Source organism: Scyliorhinus torazame, chromosome 5 (assembly GCF_047496885.1).
Source record: "Scyliorhinus torazame isolate Kashiwa2021f chromosome 5, sScyTor2.1, whole genome shotgun sequence".
Taxonomy (NCBI): domain Eukaryota; kingdom Metazoa; phylum Chordata; class Chondrichthyes; order Carcharhiniformes; family Scyliorhinidae; genus Scyliorhinus; species Scyliorhinus torazame.
The window spans coordinates 167,666,147-167,688,777 of NC_092711.1; the positions used below are offsets into that span (position 1 = coordinate 167,666,147).

The 22,631-nt window shown below is 47.0% G+C and overlaps 1 protein-coding gene across 1 annotated transcript in view; it reads right to left on the reverse strand.

Moving 5' to 3' along the window:
* Window positions 1-17,486: 17,486 nt before the first annotated feature.
* LOC140418029 (uncharacterized) overlaps window positions 17,487-22,631 on the reverse strand; it is a 72,033-nt gene continuing 66,888 nt past the window's right edge. Inside the window, 1 exon segment of the mRNA XM_072501459.1 lies at window positions 17,487-18,985. Coding sequence (XP_072357560.1) covers window positions 18,025-18,985 — 961 coding nt within the window. The 3' untranslated portion in view covers window positions 17,487-18,024.

Below are 22,631 nucleotides of genomic sequence, written 5' to 3' on the forward strand. Positions count from 1 at the left end.
AACTGACAAACAGGGTTTTAACCCGTCTGACAGCATTCGCCTTTCATTCTTATTTCCCAGTTTTAATTAGAAATATACAAAATTACATGTTTATAATGAACAGAAGTGACATCTTCAGCCAATCACAACACCAATTGTTGTTCGCTGGAACACGAAATCGACAGTGAGGTGAAATAGCCCAACAAGCTGCTCATGTCTAACTTCCAATTTCCAAAACCCACCAACTTGATCACTGTCGCTCCTGTGAAACTTACAACGCAACATCCAGCAGACATTCATCAGTAAATAGAAATAACTCATTTCAATTGTTAAAAACATTTTTTGTCGCAATTAAGTTTTGATCAAAATTTGAAGTTTCCAGTTTATGTTGATCTTTTTCTGAAGTGAAACTACCACGTTTGCTGAACATAAACAAACTCCCCTGTTTCAGACAGGGCAGGAACATTAAAACTTACTCATCTGTAATTATGAGGCAAAGCTTCCTCGTTCCGATTTGTTGTTAAACATTAACACAACATGTCATCTCACAGCCTTGTGACATTTACACTTTTACAAGTTTGGAATGTGTTTCTCTCTTCCCCGGCTCCACAGTGGGTGAGAGAGGGACAAGCAGCAGGATTTTACCCTAATTCTCCATTCACCCGCTGCCAGCAGAACGCGGGGACTGCAGCTTCAATCAGCGGCTAACTGCCCATCCCGGGGACACTGTAACCAGGAGCAAAGCTCCCAATACACCGAGCACAGGCTCAGAAACATGCAGGTAGATTATACCCCGCTCACTTAACCTCCGAGCAGCATTTACACAATCCCTCAGTCAGTGGAACATCCTTTGAGCTTCTTTAGGTGTATTCAGATCCTGTGACCTCAATGGACTGAATAATTTCAGTGAGAAGTTTTCTTGTCATCACATTGGAGATTTGCACCGAGATCGGGGAGATATTTCTGTCTGTGAGAGCAATCACATCTGGCCCAATACCACGCAGATTTGCGCTTGCGTCAACAGCTCTCTCACTTGCATTGCAGCCAATCACTGACCGTTTCTTCCTGCCTCTGTATTTGTTCTCCACCTGCTGCACTCGTGACTTTTTCAGCTCTGATGTGAAACAATAAATGTCACTGAACTGATTCTGGCAGAGCTCCTTTCTGTGAAACTGCGATTCAGCTTCATTGAACATTTTGCTGGACAACAATAATTCATCATTCCCTGACCGGGAATCGAACCCGCGGCGGTAAAAGCGCCGAATCCTAACCACTAGACCACCAGGGAAACTGACACGGAAAAGTTTAACCCGGGTTTACAGTATATCATTCACCTTTTGTTTTGATTTCCGAGTTTTCATTAGAAGTATACAAAATTACATGTTTAAAATGAACACAAGTGACATCTTCAGCCAATCACAACACCGATTGTTGTTCGCTGTAACATGAAATCGACAGTGAGGTGAAATAGTCCCAAAAGCTGCTCATGTGTCACTTCCAATTTCCTAAACCCACCAACCTTATCACTGTGGCTGCTGTGAAACTTATCCGGCGGACATTCATTAGTAATTCCAAATAACTCATTTCAATTTATCAAAACATTGACAGTTAGTCCTTTCCGCAATTAAGTTTTGATCAATATTAGAATTTTTGTTGATCTTTTTCTGACGTGAAACTATCACGTTTGCTTAACATACACAAACTCCCCTGTTTCATACTGGGCATAAGCAAGAAACTTACTCATCTGTAACTATGAGGCAAAGCTTCCACGTTCCGATTTGTTGTTAAACATTAACACACGTCATCTCACAGCCGTGTGACATTTATACTTCCACAAGTTTTGAATGAGATTCTTTCTTCCCCGGCTCCACAGTGGGTGAGAGAGGGACAAGCAGCAGGATTTTACCCAAACTCTCCATTCACCCGCTGCCAGCAGAACGCGGGGACTGCAGCTTCAATTAGCGGGTTACTGCCCATCCCGGGGACAGTCCAACCAGGAGCAAACCTCCCAATACACCGAGCACAGGCTCAGAAACATGCAGGTAGATTATACCCCGCTCACTTAACCTCCGCGCAGCATTTACATAATCCCTAAATGACTTATGCTTCTTTCGTTGTATTCAGCTCCTGAGACCTCAATGCACTGAATAATTTGAGTGAGAAATTTTCCTGATGCCACGCCCGAGATTTGCACCCAAACCTGGGAGATACTTGTCTCTGGTGAGCAATAACATCTGGCCCATTGCCACCCAAATTTTGGCTGACGTCAACATCTCTCCGTCTCTTCCAGCATCTGTACTTGTTCTCGACCTGCTGCACTTGGACTTTTTCAGCTCTGATGTGAAACAACAAATCTCACTTCACTGATTCTGGCAGAGCTCTTTTCTGTGAAACTGCGATTCAGCTTCGTTGAACGGTTTGCTGGACAACAATAAAGCATCATGCCCTGCCCGGGAATTGAACCCAGCTCCGCGTCAACATCTCCCTCATTTTGCTGAATTCCAGTCGATTTGTCAAGCATGATTTTCCCTTTCATAAATCCATGCTGACTGTCGTCTTTTATAATTTTTCCTACTTCAAGACTGTGAAAAAAACAACTTTACACCTTGGTTTCGATAAAACTAACTTCGTCTTTATTGACCAAAGTCTGCACGCAGATGGCTACAGGTTAGAGAGAGAGAGAGCTGTTAAGGTAAACCTGCTCATTCTTTCTCAAGCTCGCAAAGACATGGAGAAAACGTTCAATATTTATACAAAAGCTGTATCATTTTACAAAAACAGACCTTGTTCAAAAATGTCAATACAGTCATAACTTCTGATCAAACATGTTGTCATGGAAAGACCCTGACTCGGCTTATTTGCAGTATTTTGTCTTTAGAGGATTTAAGACGTGGTCCTATTTTGTTTTTCACCTCTGCCCTCATGATGCCTTGACGCAGATGGACCTAGGTCATGAGGAGGTTGCGTTATTGGGACATTCCTGGATCATGGCTTTGTTATCAGGTTTTACTAAGGTCAGGCACTATTTTCCCCCTTCTGGCCTTGTATGATACGATTATGTGGATTCTTAGCTTTGTCTAGTTTGTCAGGGTCTGAACTTGGCACTTAGCTGACACAGCTGTCTTACACTTCGTTACAGGCCGTAAAATTCTCAGCCATTGTCATCCAGGGTACCTGGGAATTATGCGTCCATGAGCTATTTGATGTTTTATTCCACACCCTGGACCAATCAAGAACAAACATACCCTTGTTGGAGGGTTTGGTATCGGTCCCTGCCATTCGGTTGTAAGGTTACACCTACTCTGCCCCATTGATGGTCCTTCTCCTGATTTACTAAAACATAGGGATCCTTGCGCAGTGCTCGATGGGATGGTAAGGGCAGGGGGATTCGAAACATGGGGATATCCAGGTTGATACCAGGCTAAAAATCTAGTCATCCCATAGCCAGCCGATCTCCCAATTTTCATATCTCCACCGAACCCCTGTGTTCGGTTTTGACGCAGTATCCACTCAACTGTTTCTGCTAAGTGGAATGGGAGTGATTGGAGAGGTAGCCCCTCCTTGGAATGGATGGGGATACGGGTACAAACCCAACAGTTACTTACATTCAATCTGTCAGCATAAATATATGACATACATAGAAAGCTATTAGCACGCAGCTCTTGGTCAGTTTGTTCGCCTACTGTCGAATGGCCATTCAGACCAATTAGTCCAAATAGTCCAAATGTGACAATGAAGATCCTCATTCTGCGTCCTCGTTGGGGCTGAAACCAATCTTCTTACAATCCGATAGGTGTACCCAACTTGAACGTCCTTCGAGTTTAACGGCAGTCGGTGTAGTCAGCAATACTTGAAAAGGGCCGCTCCAGCGTTGCCCTAACTTCTCTCTGTCCCAATTCTTTATCAGCACGTAGTCTCCTGGTTTGACTACTGGATATCGAGGGATCTTTGTTCCGGCTGCTGCTGGGAGATGGGCCTCTTTTACCTGCGAGTGGAGAAACTTTAAAGAAAATGTTAATTGCTTCAAATAACTCAGCATTTTATCTCCCATAACGTGGAGGTCTACTCCCTCTAGGGGTTCTTCATGGGCATCCCAGGGAGTCCTCATTGGCCGACCGTAGACTATCTCTGCAGCTGACAGTCCGGACCGCCAATGTGGAGTAACCCTCATGTGAAACAGTGCCAAAGGCAATATCTTTAGCCAATTTAATCCAGTTTCTTCGGTCAATTTAGATAATTTTTCTTTTAAGGTCCCATTTGCTCTTTCTACAATTCCTGCTGCCTGTGGATGATACGCGCAGTGCAGTTGTTGTTTAATTTTGAGTGCTTCGCATAATTCATAATTGATTCGAGCCACAAAATGTGTTCCATTGTCTGAGCTCAGCATTCTGGGAATCCCAAATCGGGGAATAATTTCTGTCAATAGTAATTTTACCACCGTATGTGCAGTACAGTTGGTGGTGGGGAAGGCTTCAATCTATTTACTAAATACATCAATGATCACTAAACAATATTTATAGCATTGTACTTTAGGTAATTCAATAAAATCAAGCTGTATGCAGGCAAAAGGACCATCTGGCAAGGGGGTTGTTCCGGGAGGGCATTTAATGCCTTTACCCTTATTATTTTTCATGCAAATAAGACATCGATCCAGCCGCATTTGTGCTGCTGTATTCAGATCTGGGTGCCACCAAGTTTTCAAAAGTAGCTGTACCATTCCCTCCTTGCCAAGATGTGTACAAGAATGCAAATAATCAATAAGTATCGGCAATGACGAATCTGGAACACAAACTTGACCTACTGGGGTAAGCCAGAGGTTTTGTGTCAACGAGTGCGAACACCCCATTGACTTCCATAGTGTGCGCTCAGAATCAGAGGCGTCCCTCTGTAACCTTTGAATTTCAGCTAACTCTGGCATGCCCTTTTCTGATAGAATAGGTAGCTGATTTAAAGCCTGTGTACCCCCTGCGGGAACAATTATAGGGGCTGATGCAGATGCTGCCTTAGCGGCTGAATCAGCACGGGCGTTTCCTAATTGCACAGGAGTGTACCCGGAAGTGTGCGCAGCACATTTAATGATAGCCACGAGGAGATTTTTAACCCAAAGAGCATTTAGAATGGGAGAGCCTGCAGAGGTAAGGAATCCACGTTGCTGCCAGAGGCGGCCAAAATAGTGGGTGACACCAAAAGCGTACCTAGAGTCTGTGTACACATTCGCACTTTGGTCTTTGGCCAGAACACAAGCTCTAGTAAGGGCGAATAGCTCAGCTTTCTGTGCCGAGACTGGAATCTGGAAAGCAGCTGCTTCCAGAATGTCAGTGTCTGTAACAATGGCATACCCTGATTGCGGGACACCCATTTGGGAAATAGAAGAACTGCCATCAACATAAAAAGTGAAATCAGGATTATCAAGAGGGTGGTCAGTTAAATCGGGACGAGTTGCGGTAAGGAAGTGATTCCTAAGCAAACAGTCATGTGGTGGATCAACAAGTACATCAGGGGGATGTTCGAGGAATGCTGTGGGATTTAAAGTGGAACAGTAATGGAAAGACAGATATGTGTTCTGTAATAGTGAGACCTCATATCGGCTCAAGCGGGCCTGTGTCAGATGCTGGGTCTGCTGAGATGTAAGGAGAGCCACAACAGAGTGTGAGGTATACACATGCACGGGCTGATGAAGGGTTAAATTAGAGGCTGCCTGAGCTAACACATGTACAGCAGTGAGAATTTGAGTGCAGGGGGGCAAACCACAAGCTACTGGATCCAATTTAGTAGAATAATAGGCAACCGGACGGCGTTGGTCACCATGTTCCTGTGTCAAGACACCCATGGCACATAGGTCAAGGACATTAACATACAACTGGAAGGGCCTGTCATAAAGAGGTCGTCCTAGAGCCGGGGCGGAAGCCAGCGCGTTCTTGAGAGTAACAAAAGATTGCTGTGCTAAATCGGGTAGTTCAAACTTAAGGGGTGAATTCTGGGAGGAATAAGGAGTAAGCTCCTTAGTATGAGCAGTAACATTCGGAATCCATTGTCTGCAAAAGTTCACTAAACCTAAAAAGGCTCTCATCTGCTTTGGCGAGGTAGGAAGTGTGGTTTGCAAAATGGGAGTAATACGATCCTGCGTAAGGGAACGTTCAGTAGCGCTTATCAGAACGCCCAGAAATTTAACCTGCCTCTGTCCTTTGTGTACTTTATTAGGTGGTATTACATATCCCCAGGAATGGAGACGGGTGAGCAGATAAATGGAGTCGCGTTCGTTAGAAGCAAAGTCAGGGCTAGCAAGGAGTAAGTCATCGACATACTGTATAATAGTAGATCCCCCCGGGGGTGTCAAAGTAGCTAATTGGGAGTGCAGTGCCTGTGAGAAGAGTGTCGGTGAATGAATGAAACCTTGCGGTAGCCTAGTCCAAGTGTACTGGTGCCCTCTGAATGTGAAGGCAAACAAATACTGGGATTCAGCGGCAAGGGGTATCGCAAAAAAGGCATGTTGTAAGTCCACAAGGGTAAAGACAGCTGCCTCAGGCGGGATATTACTGAGGATTGTAGCCGGGTTAGTGACCAGGGGATGCAAGGGTTCAACGATTTGATTGATACAGCGGAGGTCCTGGACCAAACGCCATTCAGACGGCCGCCCAACCTTAGGAACCGGAAGAATAGGAGTGTTACAGGGCGATTGGCACGGAACCAAAATTCCCTGTTGAAGGAAGGATTGTATCATGCTGGAGATTCCTTCCTGAGCGTCAGGGCGAATAGGGTACTGAGAAATGGAGGGCAGGGGCACACCGGACTTAACCTTAATGAGAACTGGAGGCACATTAGTAAGACCCACTTTGTGATTGGACGCAGCCCATAAGTCTGCAGGAATCTCTGGGGATGAGGAACGGTTGGTCCGATGGTGGTTCAATGTACCATCAACACAAAAGGGCTGTGAAAAATACTGTAACGTGCCTTCAGGGAAGGTCTGTCGTCCAGTATAAAAAGGATCACATTTTCCTTGGAGGGTAGCAACCAGAAAGCCCAGTGACCTGGCACTGTAGCCTGCATTGACAGTGAGGGTAACGTGAGGTGCCACTAGTCCAGACTGTTTCCAGAATACGAGGGGCACTTCAACAAGAAATGCAGAGCCCTCTTTTCCCTCAGCATGAGCGATGAAAGTAACCGCCACCGTGGACCCGAGGGAGTCCCGGTAGATGGTCTCCAAATCGGGCGAGCACCCCGTGTGGTCATAGCAAAGGGTCACGTGTGGATGAAGAACATGCAAGGGAGGTGAAAAATTGGAGTGATCAAAATCAACGGACCACCATTGGGGAGTGAAGAAAAGGGGTAAATTTCGAGGCTGGACTTGTGGAGCCGTGGAGATCGTGACGCCGTCGTCAACGCAAACAATCTCAACTTGTAAGGGACATAACAGATCACGGCCAGCAAGATTAACACCGAGGGTACGCGTGACAGTGAAGGGAATACAACATTGACGGTCATTAAATTGAACCAGAAGGGGTTTCGTGAGTTGGTATGTAGCCCCCTCACCCATAAAACCAGAAAGTTCCACATATTCGTCTGAGAGAGGAAAACAATACTGTTTAACTAACGTCAAATTCAACGTAGAAGCAGTTGCCCCTGTATCAATGAGGAAGGGGACGGGAATACCCTCAATGTGAATTGTAGCTGTGGGTTCCTCAGAGTGGTCGCCAGAGAGAACCGGGAAATTGGAGCGGGCCAGTCAATAGGGGTGGGAGTCAGTGAAGGGAGCATACCGCCGTGGAGGGGGTGCCCTGTCTCTGCGTGGAGCAGGGCAATCCCTAGCGTAGTGACCCGTCCGTCTGCAATTAAAGCAAGTGACACTGTCTCGGGTTGGAGGACAAGGCCGGGGAGGGCCTTGGTGACGTTCATATGGTGGGGCGTTCCTGCGAGGGGGTCGCTGGACAAACTCCGACTTTATTCTGGGTGTAGGAGGGTCCCTTCTGAAAGCTTCGCGGTCACGGCCATTGCTCCAGTAATAAGAGATAGCACGTCGCATGTGGGATTTGGAGCTATCAGACCAATCCATATTATTAGTTTTAATACTGGTTGCTATGCGGTCAGGCACGACCTGCATAAGCAGCGCATTGAACTGGGGAGATTTCAACCCCGCATTAAAAGTCTCATCACCGGAATAAAGAGTGTAAATTCCACAAAAGCGGTCAAAAAATTCAGGACCCTCCTCCTTAGGAGTGGGTGTACAATCAAGAATTTTGGAGATATCTACAGGTTTACGGAGAGCACGCTTAAGTGCTGGGAACATTAAAGCGAGTTGAGCCTCATCTGATGGATTGTTGGTTTTAAACGCATCCCATGTGGTTCCATGATCCCCTAATTCTCGTTTCCATTTCTCACCTAAATCTGGGGGAAGGGATGAAAAAATAAGGGAATACTGATCCCTAGGGGTAGCACCATACACAGTCGCAGTTCTCCTCAGATATTCAGTAAAGCCCTCTGGGTCCGTTTTATGTGGCGGACAGTGAGCCATGATCAAACAGAGCTCCTGAGGTTTAAAAGCCTGCCATGTCTCAATAAATTGGTCGTCGTCATCAGTCGCTCGAGGGTTAACGAGACGTCGGATTGGAAAATTTGCAGGGGGAGGCGGTGGTGGAAAAGGCTCCTCTACCGGTGCTGTACTGATAGTTAATTCTTGGAAAGCCTGATTAACAGAGGTAACGGGCTGATCGAGGAAGGTGGTTGGTGCTTTTGAGTGAGTGCGTGTTGCAATGGGAGTAATAGGAGCAGGGAGATTATCGGCAGCAAGATTGTTACAAGGGGGAGTGTGAGAACGGGGCTGCCGCACCGTGGAGGTGGGAAGAGGTGGCCGTGGGATTTAATTCCTCCTCCTCCTCTGTATCAATCAAATAGGGAAACAACGGCATGCCAGAGGTAGTGGGAGGATCCTCCTGATTTTTAATCTGATGGGCTATTCCGACCTGCTTACCACCCGATGCAGTATTATCCCCCCCTTGATTCTTAGGATCTTTCCTGTCCCATAGTTCACATTCGAATTTCAACGTTTCCCAGTCTTTGGTTTCTCCGTCTTTATAATCAGCAATCCCTCTCCTACGTGCATTGTCCCTCCAACTCATTAACAAGGACAGTTTGTGTCGTCTGTCTGATTCTTTTTGCCATTTGGTAATTAATTTCTTCCATTTGGCTCCGGCATTCCGAGACCAAATGGCTGTCTCTGCCGCGGTGCAGTTTTCTAAATTCCAGGTACCACCTAGTGGCCAAATTTCAGATCCGAATTTCTTATTTAAAGCTGAAGACAAGAGGCGTAAATTGCGTTCCTTATCAGGGAACATGGTGCACATAAAAAGCAAGGGAGAATTGTCCTCCGTTTTGTCCAGGCACTGGCCCATGACTTTTAAGGAGTGGGAAAAAAATTAAAAGAGAGAGAGAAGAAAAAAAATGGGGGAAAACTGCCTTGTAAATTTAAAAATCAAAAATCCAAATCTGGTCCCTGACCTAGCCAAGCCTGTGTATCCCTGTCCTGGGAAAAAAAACAAGAACAGGGGGTCCCTGACCTTAGGTTTTGAACGACAACCGGGTCCCAGACCCTAAGAACATTACTCTCAGTCAAATTTAGATTCGAACACCGTCACCAGTCAGCGTTATCCGTCAGGGACGAGGGGTCACAGCACCGATCCGAGAGAGAGAGAGAGACCAAGGTTAAAGCTTACCTTGTTGCGCTGTCCGTCTCCGCTCTCCGGGTTCGTGCTCGATCACTTGTTCGGTCCCCCACGGAAGCCACTCAGGGTATTGGTGAGGGCTCGCAGTGCCACTGTCATCTTTTAAAATGTTTCCTACTTCAAGACTGTGAAAAAAACAACTTTACATCTTGGTTTCGATAAAACTAACTTTGTCTTTATTGACCAAAGTCTGCATGCAGATGGCTACAGGTTAGAGAGAGAGAGAGCTGTTAAGGTAAACCTGCTCATTCTTTCTCAAGCTCGCAAAGACATGGAGAAAACGTTCAATATTTATACAAAAGCTGTATCATTTTACAAAAACAGACCTTGTTCAAAAATGTCAATACAGTCATAACTTCTGATCAAACATGTTGTCATGGAAAGACCCTGACTCGGCTTATTTGCAGTATTTTGTCTTTAGAGGATTTAAGACGTGGTCCTATTTTGTTTTTCACCTCTGCCCTCATGATGCCTTGACGCAGATGGACCTAGGTCATGAGGAGGTTGTGTTATTGGGACATTCCTGGATCGTGGCTTTGTTATCAGGTTTTACTAAGGTCAGGCACTATTTTCCCTCTTCTGGCCTTGGATGATACGATTATGTGGATTCTTAGCTTTGTCTAGTTTGTCAGGGTCTGAACTTGGCACTTAGCTGACACAGCTGTCTAACACTTGGTTACATAAGTTGGCTATTTTTCCCATCATGCTATTGCTGAGTTTGTACACTTTCACGGGTTACTCCCCTGTTTCAGACTGGGCATAAGCAAGGAACTTACTCATCTGTAACTATGAGGCAAAGCTTCCACGTTCCGATTTGTTGTTAAACATTAACACAATTCGTCATCACACAACTTGTGACATTTACACTTCCACAAGTTTTGAATGAGATTCTTTCTTCCCCGGCTCCACAGTGGGTGAGAGAGGGACAAGCAGCAGGATTTTACCCAAACTCTCCATTCACCCGCTGCCAGCAGAACGCGGGGACTGCAGCTTCAATTAGCGGGTTACTGCCCATCCCGGGGACAGTCCAACCAGGAGCAAACCTCCCAATACACCGAGCACAGGCTCAGAAACATGCAGGTAGATTATACCCCGCTCACTTAACCTCCGCGCAGCATTTACATAATCCCTAAATGACTTATGCTTCTTTCGTTGTATTCAGCTCCTGAGACCTCAATGCACTGAATAATTTGAGTGAGAAATTTTCCTGATGCCACGCCCGAGATTTGCACCCAGATCTGGGAGATACTTGTCTCTGGTGAGCAATAACATCTGGCCCATTACCACCCAAATTTTGGCTGACGTCAACATCTCTCCGTCTCTTCCAGCATCTGTACTTGTTCTCGACCTGCTGCACTTGGACTTTTTAAGCTCTGATGTGAAACAACAAATCTCACTTAACTGATTCTGGCAGAGCTCTTTTCTGTGAAACTGCGATTCAGCTTCATTGAACGGTTTGCTGGACAACAATAAAGCATCATGCCCTGCCCGGGAATCGAACCCAGCTACACGTCAACATCTCCCTCATTTTGCTGAATTCCAGTCGATTTGTCAAGCATGATTTTCCCTTTCATAAATCCATGCTGACTCTGCCCAATCCTGCCACTGTTTTCCAAGTGCTGTGCAATAATTTTGGGATTCTCAAATCCCTACAGTGCAGGAGGCTATTCACCGTATTTTATTACAATGAAATAAAAGTAACTACAAAGACATGAGGGAGGAGCTAGCCGGAGTTGATTGGAAAAGGAGCCTAGCAGGGAAGATAGTGGAACAGCAATGGCAGGAGTTTTGGGGGGTTATTAGGCAGGCACAACAGAAATTCATCCCAAGGAGCAGAATATATGCTAAGTGGAGGACAAGGCATCCATGGCTGATGAGGGATGTCAAGGACAGCATAAAAACTAAAGAAAAAGTTTACGAAGTAGCGAGGATTAGTGGGAAGCCAGAGGATTGGGAAGCCTTTAAAAGTGAGCAGAGGACAAATGTTGCTCGTTTTAGCCTTAGTTTAATTGCTCTTGTTCTATCACCTTTGCTCTTGAGTCACCAGGTATCTTTCTGATACCGCCACGTGGTTCAAGTCCGAGTAATGATCAATAATCCAACACACCGCTTAGTAAGAGTTAAATCAACGCACATTTATTATATACAGTAAATACTTATACGTTAATTCTACTTCTAAGCTACTTCCTACAACTAACAGGCCAATACTTAACTTTGGGAATGGCCCACCAGGTCAGGGAAACGAATGGCCTTTCGTATGGGTTCTGAGCCTGCGGGATTCAAAGCTGGTACAGGTCGATAGCCAGGAGCGCCTATCTCGTAGCGAGTGTTGAAGTAAGACTTACCATTTTAGCAGCTGTTGCAGAAGGTCAGCAGAAGGGTCTCGAAGGATGGAGAGAGATCGATTTGAACTTGGACTCTATTCTTATAGTCCCCAGAGGCTTCCTGCCTTTCGGGGCGGACCCTGTACCTGGTTCCAAGTGATTGGACTTTGTCCCAATCACTTGGTTCGATATTCTCCAATGCTGGAGCGATTCCTTGATCAATGGGCGGTTTTGGGGTGGTCGTTCACCTCTCTTTGTGTAGGCTCCTGCTGGCGCCGAAAAGTCTGGGTTGGCTTTGTGTCTAATTTGTTGCACATTGTTCCCGGGGATTGCTAATTAATATTCAGATGGCCGGTGTGTTGTTCTGCTGATGGCTGCAGGTATCGATTCTGTCCAGCCTCCCAGAGGCGAATACACAGTTTTACCTGCAGCTGTCTGTTTGAGTCCTGTTGGCTGATTTTCCCATCAGCCTCTTCCGTTTGCCATTTTAAATCGGGGTTTGGCCATTCTAATCGGGAGTTAGCCATTTTCACTGGCTACAAGCCCTCCTTGTGATCATAACGCGAAGCGTGAAGGATCACATCATTATGTTACTTTCCATTCCCAGACCTGGGGGGGGGGGGACACTTCCTTCATGGCCTCTGCACTGACCATAGCTATGCACAAAAAATTTTAACTAACAATTCTAAGGGCGCTATGTCAGACAGGGACATGCATTACAAAACAACAAACTTGGAACCTCTAACTTATCCTTAATATACTACACTCGCTTAAACATTCCATTATCGTACCTTCCTCAATCATACAACAAAATCATAGCATTTCATACAGTCTCTCCTGGCTTGGCAGTCAAGCTCAGGATCATACAAATTTTGCTCATGAAAAAGTTTTTTACATCTCTTTATTTACAACAACAATAAACGCAAGTGAATGCACTTTATTATTTTACAATAGATCGTGGGGGTCGGGGGTCTGGTCGTAACCGAACATAAGGGATCTGATCCTATATACCAGGGTTCGAGTGCGGTAGGCTCTCCTTCTCCATTTTCATAGACGCATAGTCTGCACTACACAGCAGAGTATCACCAACGTTAATAGTGTTTCGATCACATAGGACAGGGAGTACCAGGTTATGAACCTGGCACACCAAGAAGATGTAGTGTCACTGGTGACTGGGCTCTGGGTACTGCAGGGCAATGAAACATTAACGGCTGGGGGGTTTGAAGTCATGGGGTTCGCGGTCACGCGCAACCAAATGTCCAATAACATTATGTTGATCCATATGAAGGAAGTCCTCATGGCTGTTCTCTTTCCTTTTCTTTCTTTGTTTTCTCCGGTCCTGGAGCTCTGTAGAAACAAGCATAGCGTCTGTAACTATCTTTAATATCTGGTATGCTAGTGTGTCTATCCTTTTGTGCCAATTATTCCCTTTATAATTGGTCACTATGTGTGACTCCCTCATTTTATAAAAAAACAAATTTTAGGAGAAGACACACTTCCCAATGATGAACCACTGCTGATTTAGCATCCAAATGTTCCAGGATGTAAATAGCAGAAGGCTGGCAACCTAAAGGTTACCTAAACAAACAAAACCTTTTGAACTGAAAAATGCCAAAATGAGGTGCGTACGGGCCGCGACGGGTACGATTTGGATGGAGTCCCCGGGTAGGATGGCTACCAATGCCGTATCTCTCCTACCTGAGCGTAGTGACCAGCGGGGGGTTTCCAGGCAGGGCGGGTCTCAAGCCGTTTCTCCACTGCCTGAGCAACCGACAAGAACGGGCAAAAATGTAGTCATCGTGGTGGGGCTGCCGTAGTGGTTCTATCCTTCGAACCAGAAGGGCAGTTACGATCGGGCGTCTGCTACCCCAACAAGTGTCTGCAGCCAAGCTAGTTCCTCTGAACAAGTGTCTGGCAACATTGGGTCTCTGTGGGCAAGTGCTCAGAGGTTTCAGGTGAATTGGCGTCTGGCAATGGTTAGTCTCCGAAGGCAAGTTCTCAGAGGTTTCGGCCGAATAGGCGTGTGGCAGTGAGAAAAATTCTCCTGTCGGACATACAACATTGAACAAACTTACAAACAACATAAAACATTCTGCAGGTGCCATCAGAAGGGACAACACTTCTCCCAAGCGGTTCCTTTAAAACATCATCTGGGCACCTCAGTTCTCGGTTGCGAACAGGGTCGCAAAGGGGTTGGCGGTTTGGGAGTCAGACCCAAGGTCGTCCTCTTCTCCCGGGTGCCAAACTCTGGAGTGGATTAGGGCTGAAAGGGCTGCCTAGTGTGAGTTGGGGTCGCTCTCGTCGTTGCGGACGAGTCGGTAGGAGTTATCTCGGTGCCAGTAATTGGTGTCTAGTTGTGTGGGGACAAAATCGGGGTCGTCAGTGTGGTTCGGTGGTGGGGCTTGTTCAGGAAAGTGATCAGGAAAGGATCACTTGGATCGAAGTCGGAGTCGCGAGGTGTGGGTCCTGGTGCATGGGGATAGTAGGGAGGCGTGCTGTGGCTATCGTCCAAGTCACAGTCGCTGTCTCTGCTGCTGCAGTCTGTGGGCATTCCGGGGCGGAGTGTATATTTCGGGGATGGCGTTAAGGTCGAGTCCGAGGCTGGGCTGGTCGTGGTGGGGGTTGGTAGGGTTATGTTGGCTGTGGGCGGGGTGTGGTGTGCTGCGTCAAGCATGACGTGGTGTGCGTGGTTCGACTGTGTTCCATAAGCCTTCAGCTGGTTTATATGAAACCACACAGTCTTACCATTGGGGTACTTTATTTTGTAAACGGAAGGGCTTACTTTATCCGCAATGTAATACGGACCCGAGTATTTTGGTGACAAGAATGTGCTGGGGATATATACAGAAAGCATCACTTGCTGTCAGATACTATACTCAGTCGCATGCACTGTCTTGTCGAAACAAGCCTTGCTGTTTCTTTCTGGTGCCCAATTTTACTGCGGCTGCTAGCTGAGCCGTTTTAACATTTGCAACTAATTGCTCCACGGCTTTCTCGTGTGTGAGGGCCGTCATTTCGGGGCTGGTCAGGTCCAAACCTAACAAATATTCTGTGCCTTGCATGGGGCGTCCGGTCAGGAGGGTGTGTGGTGTGTAACCTCTGGAGGTAGAAATAGTGTTACGCAAAAACATCAGCACAAAAGGGAGGACTGAGTCCCAAGTGCTGTTGTTCTGCTGGACCATTTTTCTGAGGGTGGTTTTTAGGGTCCGATTCATGCACTCCACGATACCACGTGGGTGGTATGCTATGTGGAATTTTTGGGTGATGCCAAATATCATGAGGACGTTCTGCATGACACGTCCCGTAAAATGGGAACCTTGGTCGGATTCATAAGAATTAGGAACAGGAGTAGGCCATCTGGCCCCTCGAGCCTGCTCCGCCATTTGATGAGATCATGGCTGATCTTTGTGGACTCAGCTCCACTCTCCGGCCCGTACACCATATTCCCGAATCCCTTTATTCTTTAGAAAGGCATCCATCTTTTTCTTAAAAATGTTTAAAGAAGGAGCCTCAACTGCTTCACTGGGCAAGGAATTCCAGAGATTCACAACCCTTTGGGTGAAGAAGTTCCTCCTACACTCCGTCCTAAATCTACTTCCCCTTATTTTGAGGCTATGCCCCCTAGTTCTGCTTTCCCCGACCAGTGGAAACAACCTGCCCGCATCTATCCTACCTATTCCCTTCATAATTTGCTCTGTCTCAATAAGATTCCCCCCCCCCGCATCCTTCTTAACTCCAATGAGTACAGTCCCAGTCTACTCAACCTCTCGTCATAATCTAATCCCCTCAACTCTGGGATCAACCTAGTGAATCTCCTCTGCACTCCCTACAGTGCCAATATGTCCTTTCTCAGGTAAGGAGACCAAAACTGAACACAATACTCCAGATGCGGCCTCACCAACACCCTATACAATTGCAGCATAACCTCACTAGTCTTGAACTCCATCCCTCTAGCAATGAAAGACAAAACTCGATTAGCCTTCTTAATCACCTGTTGCACCTGCACACCAACTTTTTGCGACTCGTGCACCAGCACACCCAGGTCCCTCTGCACAGCACCATGTTTTAACATCTTACCGTTTAAATAATAATCCATTCTGCTGTTATTCCTCCCAAAATGGATAGCCTCACACTTGGCAACATTGAATTCCATCTGCCAGACCCTAGCCCATTCACCTAACTTATCCAAATCCTTCTGCAGACTTCCTCTGCACCGCCCACAGCCAACATAACCCTACCAACCCCCACCACGACCAGCCCAGCCACGACTCGACCTCGACTCCATCCCCGAAATATACACTCCGCCCCGGAACGCCCACAGACTGCAGCAGCAGAGACAGCGACTGTGGCAGGTATCCTCTGCACCTTTTGCTTTACCACTCTTCTTAGTGTCGTCTGCAAACTTTGACACATTGTACTTGGTCCCCAACTCCAAATTGTCCATGTAAATTGTGAACAACTGCGGGCCCAACACTGATCCTGGAGGGACCCCACTAGTTACAGGTTGCCAACCAGAGAAACACCCATTTATCCCCACTCTCTGCTTTCTGTTAGTTAACCAATCCTCTACCCATGCTACCACTTTACCTCAATGCCATGCATCTTTAGTTTATGCAGCAACCTTTTGTGTGGCACCTTGTCAAAAGCTTTCTGGAAATCCAGATATACCACATCCATTGGCTCCCCGTTATCTACTGCACTGGTAACGGCCTCAAAAAATTCTACCAAATTAGTCAGACACGACCTACCCTTTGTGAACCCATGCTGCATCAGCTTTTGGGGATTTATTAATTTTTAATCCAATTACATTCTCCAGTACTACTTTTTCACTCATGCTCACAATTGTGAGAACCCCTTGGTGTTCTCATGTTTTGGGGAGAATTTCTGTATCTTCCTCCATGAAGACAGACACACATTGTTTAGTTTCTCTGCCATTTCCTTATTCCTCATTATAAACTCTCCTGTCTCTGTCTGGAATGGACACACATTGGTCTTTGCTAATCTTTTCCTTTTCACATTCCTATAGGAGCTTTTCCAGTTCTCCCCAGTTTGCTCTCATATTCTATTTTCTCTTTATCAGTTTCTTGATCCTCCTTTGCTAAATTCTAAAACTAGTTCCCAATCCTCAGGCTCACGACTATTTTTGCCACTTTATGAGCCTCTTCCTTGGATCTAATGGAATCTGTAACTTTTCTTGTTCGCTACGGTTTCACCACCATTCCTGTTGGATTTTTGTTTCTTAAAGGAATCTATATCTGAGCAGCTGTGAAAATGAACGAAAGGCAGTGCTGGATATAATTGAGAGTAGAAACAATAACAGAAGCCAACTCCTGCAATCAATTGTGAACCTTTTGGTGTCTCAGTAGGTGGGAAGAATTACTGCATCACTTTTCCTGTGGATTTTTGTTGCTGAAAGGAATGTGTATTTGTTGCAAATATGTAATAAATCTTTAAATGCCAGCAAATGTCTGTTTATTGTCTAACCTTTTATTGTAATTTCCCAACCTACCACAGACAACCTGTCCCTCATACCTCAACAGTTTCCTTCTTTGAGAAACACACAGAAAAATTAAACAAAGAACCATGTAACCACCAAAGCCCATCTTCATGGCAACGTGGCATGCTTTAGGGGGTTCCAAACAGAAATGGGAACTAAATATCTTCTAACTTCCAACACATTTCCACTCTTGACCCTTGTGAAATTGGAAACCATGTATTCGCAACAAAGCTCAAAGAGCATCAGCCCACTGGAGGAAACGTTGCAAGACCAGTCTTTCCAGTAGAAAGACTATCCGTATTGACCAATTGACAGGATGAATAAATTGCAGTTCTGAATGTAATTGAGAGCAGAAACAACAACAGCAGAATTCAATCCCTGCAATCAATTGTGAACTTGTTGGTGTCTCAGTAGTTGTGATGAAACACAAAATGTGTTCCCACATTGAGAGCAGATGAATGGCCTCTCCCCTGTGCGAACTCGCCGGTGTCTCCGCAAGTGAGATAGATCACTCAATGCCTCCCCTAATCAGAGCAGGTGAATGGCCTCTCCCCGTGTGAACTCGCTGATGTCTCTGCAGGTTAGATGAATGTCGGAATCCTTTCCCACAATGAGAGCAGGTGAAGGGCTTCTGCCCAGTGTGAATTCGCTGGTGACTCTTCAAGTGGGATAACTGAGTGAATCCATTACCACACTGAGAGCAGGTGAACGGCTTCTCCCCAGTGTGAAATCGCTCATGTCTCCACAGGGTGGATGAATGTCTGAATCCCTTCCCACACTGAGAACAGATGAACGGCCTCTCCCCTGTGTGAACCCGCTGGTGTATCGTCAGGCTGGATAACTGAGCGAATCTCTTCCCACACTGAGAGCAGGTGAACGGCCTCTCCCCTGTGTGAATTCGCTGGTGTGTCCGCAGGGTGGATAAATCTCTGAATTCCTTCCCACACTGAGAGCAGGGGAACGGTCTCTCCCCACTGTGAACTCGCTGGTGTGCCTGCAGGTGGGGTGACTGAGTAAATCCTTTGCCACACTGAGAGCAGGTGAATGGCTTCTCCCCAGTGTGAATTCGCTGATGTGACTTCAGGCTGAATAACGCAGTGAATTCCTTCCCACACTGAGAGCAGGTGAATAGCTTCTCCCCAGTGTGAACTCGCTGGTGTGTCTTCAGGTTGGATACCTGACTGAATCCCTTCCCACACTGATAGCAGGTGAATGGCTTCTCCCCAGTGTGAACCCGTTGGTGTGACTTCAAGCTAGATAACGCAGTGAATCTCTTCTCACATTGAGAGCAGGTGAACGGTCTCTCCCCAGTATGAATTCGCTGATGTGACTTCAGGGTGGATGAATGTCTGAATCCCTTCCCACACTGAGAGCAGGGAAACGGCTTCTCCACAGTGTGAACTCTTTCATGTGACTTCAGGCTGGATAATTCAGTGAATCCCTTCCCACACACAGAGCAGGTAAATGGCCTCTCCCCTGTGTGACTGCGTTGATGAATCTCCAGCTTCGATCGGACTCGGAATCTCTTCCCACAAACTTCACATTTCCACGGTTTCTCCATGTATTGGGTGTCCTTGAGTCTCTCCAGGTCGGACAATCAGTTGAAGCCTCATCCACACACAGAACACGTGTACGGTCACTCCCCGCTGTGAATGGTGTGACGTTTTTTCAGGCTGTGTAACTGGTTAAAGCTCTTTCCACAGTCAGTGCTTTGGAACACTCTCACTCGGGTGTGTGTGTCTCGGTGCTTTTCCAGTCACATTGATGTTTAAAGTCTTTTCAAGCAGACAGATTAGTCAGACATTTCTCCTTCTAGATTCAAAGGCCGATGATATTCAGGTCCCAAGGACTGTCAGATCGAGATGTGACTTTTGCGATTTCGGTCTGTAATTCCTCCTTTTCTAATATCCTGTAAAAACAAATTACAAAAATCGTCACTGTCAGTACAGGATAGAAATTCAGAACAGACAATTCTAGTTCCTAGAGAACATTCTTTCCTCTCTCATTCCCAAAAGCTGTAAATCTCCATCCCACACACTCTCCCTCCATTCTCACTCTGCTGTATCTAATAATCACCCTTCCAATTTTCTTGAAGGTGCTGATTCAGCGACCCCCCCGCCGCCCCCCCCCCTCCCCCACCCCGCCTCCCTCCCCCCCGCCTCCCTCCTCGGCAACACAAACCATAATCAGCCTATGGATGTCCAGGTCCTGGATGCTCCTAAACACCCACCTCAAAGTCCACATATTCACAATTCAGGCATAAACATTCACCAGGACCATTGGCATCCCCTCCAACTTCCCACTAACCATCACATACCCACCCCCTGGATCGGCCACAATGTTCCCCCACCTCAAAAGCCACTCACTTATTAACCAACAGCGCCATCACCCTTGTCTTCATGTCTAAGCTGGTACGGGAATCCCTGCCCCACCCACCCCTTCCTTAGCCTCATCTGATTTTCCACCTTTATGTGCGTCTTCTGCAAGAACACAATGTCCGCATTCAAATTCATCAGATGCACAAGAACACAAGATCGTTTAACCGGCCCATTCAACCCGAGATATAGATTTCAAAAGCAGGGAGGTCATGTTGGTATTGTGTAGAACTTTGGTGAGGCCACAGCTGGAGTACTGTGTGCAATTCTGGTCGCCACTATATAGGAAGGATGGAAGTGCACTGGAGGAGGTGCAGAGCCCATTCTCCAGGATGTTGCCTGGGATGGAACGGTTAAGTTATGAAGAGAAGTTGGATAGGCTTGGGTTGTTTTCAGTGAATCAGAGAAGACTGAGGGACAACCTGATCGAGGTTTACAAGATTATGAGGGGCATGGACAGGGTGGATAGAGAGCAGCTGTTCACCTTAGTTGAAGAGTGGACACAAGTTCAAGATGAGGCAACACGGTAGCACAGTGGGTAGCACAGTTGCTTCACAGCTCCAGGGTCCCGGGTTCGATTCCCGGCTTGGGTCACTGTCTGTGCGGAGTCTGCACGTTCCCCCAGTGTGTGCGTGGGTTTCCTCCGGTGCTCAGGTTTCCTCGCACCTTCCAAAGATGTGCAGGTTCGGTGGATTGGTCGTGATAAATTGCCCTTAGTGTCCAAAAAGGTTAAGTGGGGTTATGGCCATAGGGTGGAGGCGTGGGCTTGGGTAGGGTGCTCTTTTCAAGGGCTGGTGCAGACTCGATGGGCCGAACGGCCTCCTTCTGCACTGTAAGTTCTATGAGATTCTACGAGTAGGAGGTTTTGGGCTGGTTTAGCTCAGCGGGCTTGTAATGCAGAACAAAGCCAGCAGCACGGGTTCAATTCCCATACCAGCTTACCCGGACAGGCCCCGGGATGTGGTGACTAAGGGCTTTTCACAGTAACTTCATACTTCTGACAATAAAAGATTATTATTATTAGGGGAGAATTGAGAAAAAACCTGTTTACCCAGAGGGTGGTCATGGTACTTCAGGAGAACAGCGACCACGACACCTGCTATGGCAACCTGTGCAAGACGTGCCAGATCACCAACATGGGTACCATCATTACACGTGGGAACACCACCCAACAGGCACGCGGTACAGACTCATGCGACTCGGCCAACATGGTCTACCTCATACGCTGCAGGAAAGGATGTCCCGAGGCGTGGTACATTGGCGAGACCATGTAGATGCTGCGAAAACGGATGAAACGACTTTGTGCGACAACTGCCAGGGAGGAATGTTCCCTTCCAGTCGGGGAACATTTCAGCAGTCAAGAGCATTCAGCCTCTGATCTACGGTAAACCTTCTCCAACGCAGAATCGCCGAGCAGAAACTGATAGCCAAGTTCCACACGCACGAGTACGGCCTCAACCGGGACCTTGGATTCATGTCTAATTACATTCACCCCCACCATCTGGCCTGAGCTTGTGGAATCCTACCAACTGACCTGGCTTGAGACAATTCACACCTCTTTAACCTGCGATTATCCCTCTCTCCAGTCGCTACATCTGGACCTGTAAAGACTTAATAGCCTGCAAATACTTACGTTCAAAGTATTGTCTTGCATCATTGACTTTGTCTATATATGTGGTTGTGGAACCCACCTCTTCACTCAGCTGATGAAGGAGCTGTGCTCCAAAAGCTAGTGATTCGAAACACCTGTTGGACTTTAACCTGGTGTTGCAAGACTTCTTACTGTGCTTACCCCAGTCCAACGCCGGCATCTCCACATCATGGTCTCGAATGCACTGCCTGGGAGGGTGTAAGAGGCCTCACATCCTTCTAAAAAGTACCTGAATGACCTGGCATGTCATAATATTCAAGGCTTTGGGCCACGCTCTGACAAATGGCATTTGGTAGGCAAGTCAGGTGTTTTTCATGCATCGGTGATGACTTGATTGGCCAAAGGGCTAAGATGTTGGCGACAGGAGGACATTTCAATCTGTGTGAAGCTCAATCTTTATTCACACAAAGCCCGCGCTCTGAGGAGACAGGTTCGGGATGGGCAATTCCGTATATGCGAAGCTGCTCCTCTACCTTGGACATGCGCAGCTTCTCCTCTACATTGGACATGCGCAGCTTCTCCTCTATCTTGGACATGCGCGACTTTTCCTCTACCTTGAACATGCGCGACTTTTCCTCTACCTTGGACGTGCGCAGTGGCGGAGATCACCCAGCGGCTTCTCCGTGTGGCGCAGCCGGTTGCCTGGAAACCTTGTCCTGAGGAGGTGTTGGGGGAACAAGAGCTGCCGCGCCCGCGCGCCGGGTCTGCCCACTGGAATCCGGAAACGTCATTGTGGAGCAGTGATTCCTATTGGCAGATTCAGGCCGCTCTATTGTGACGTCAAAATGACTCAGAGGGACGTAACCAGCTCAGCCTCCCATTGGGGCAATATCCCTGGTCACAGAAACACGATGCTGCGGATTGGACAGCAGCTCAGCGCCCCGGAGGGAGGAGACGCTCCTGCTCCATGTGGGCTTGTTCCCGCCCCCATCCTGGCGCCATCAGAGACCAATGGGAATCCGAGGAGGACCGGAAGGGCATGGGTCTTCCTGCCAATCAGAGTGCGGAGTTTGTGGTGATGGCTGCAAAGAGATTCTCCAGGAAGCTGCTGCTTCCTCTGTTTCTGAATGAAGATTGACGTTCACACAG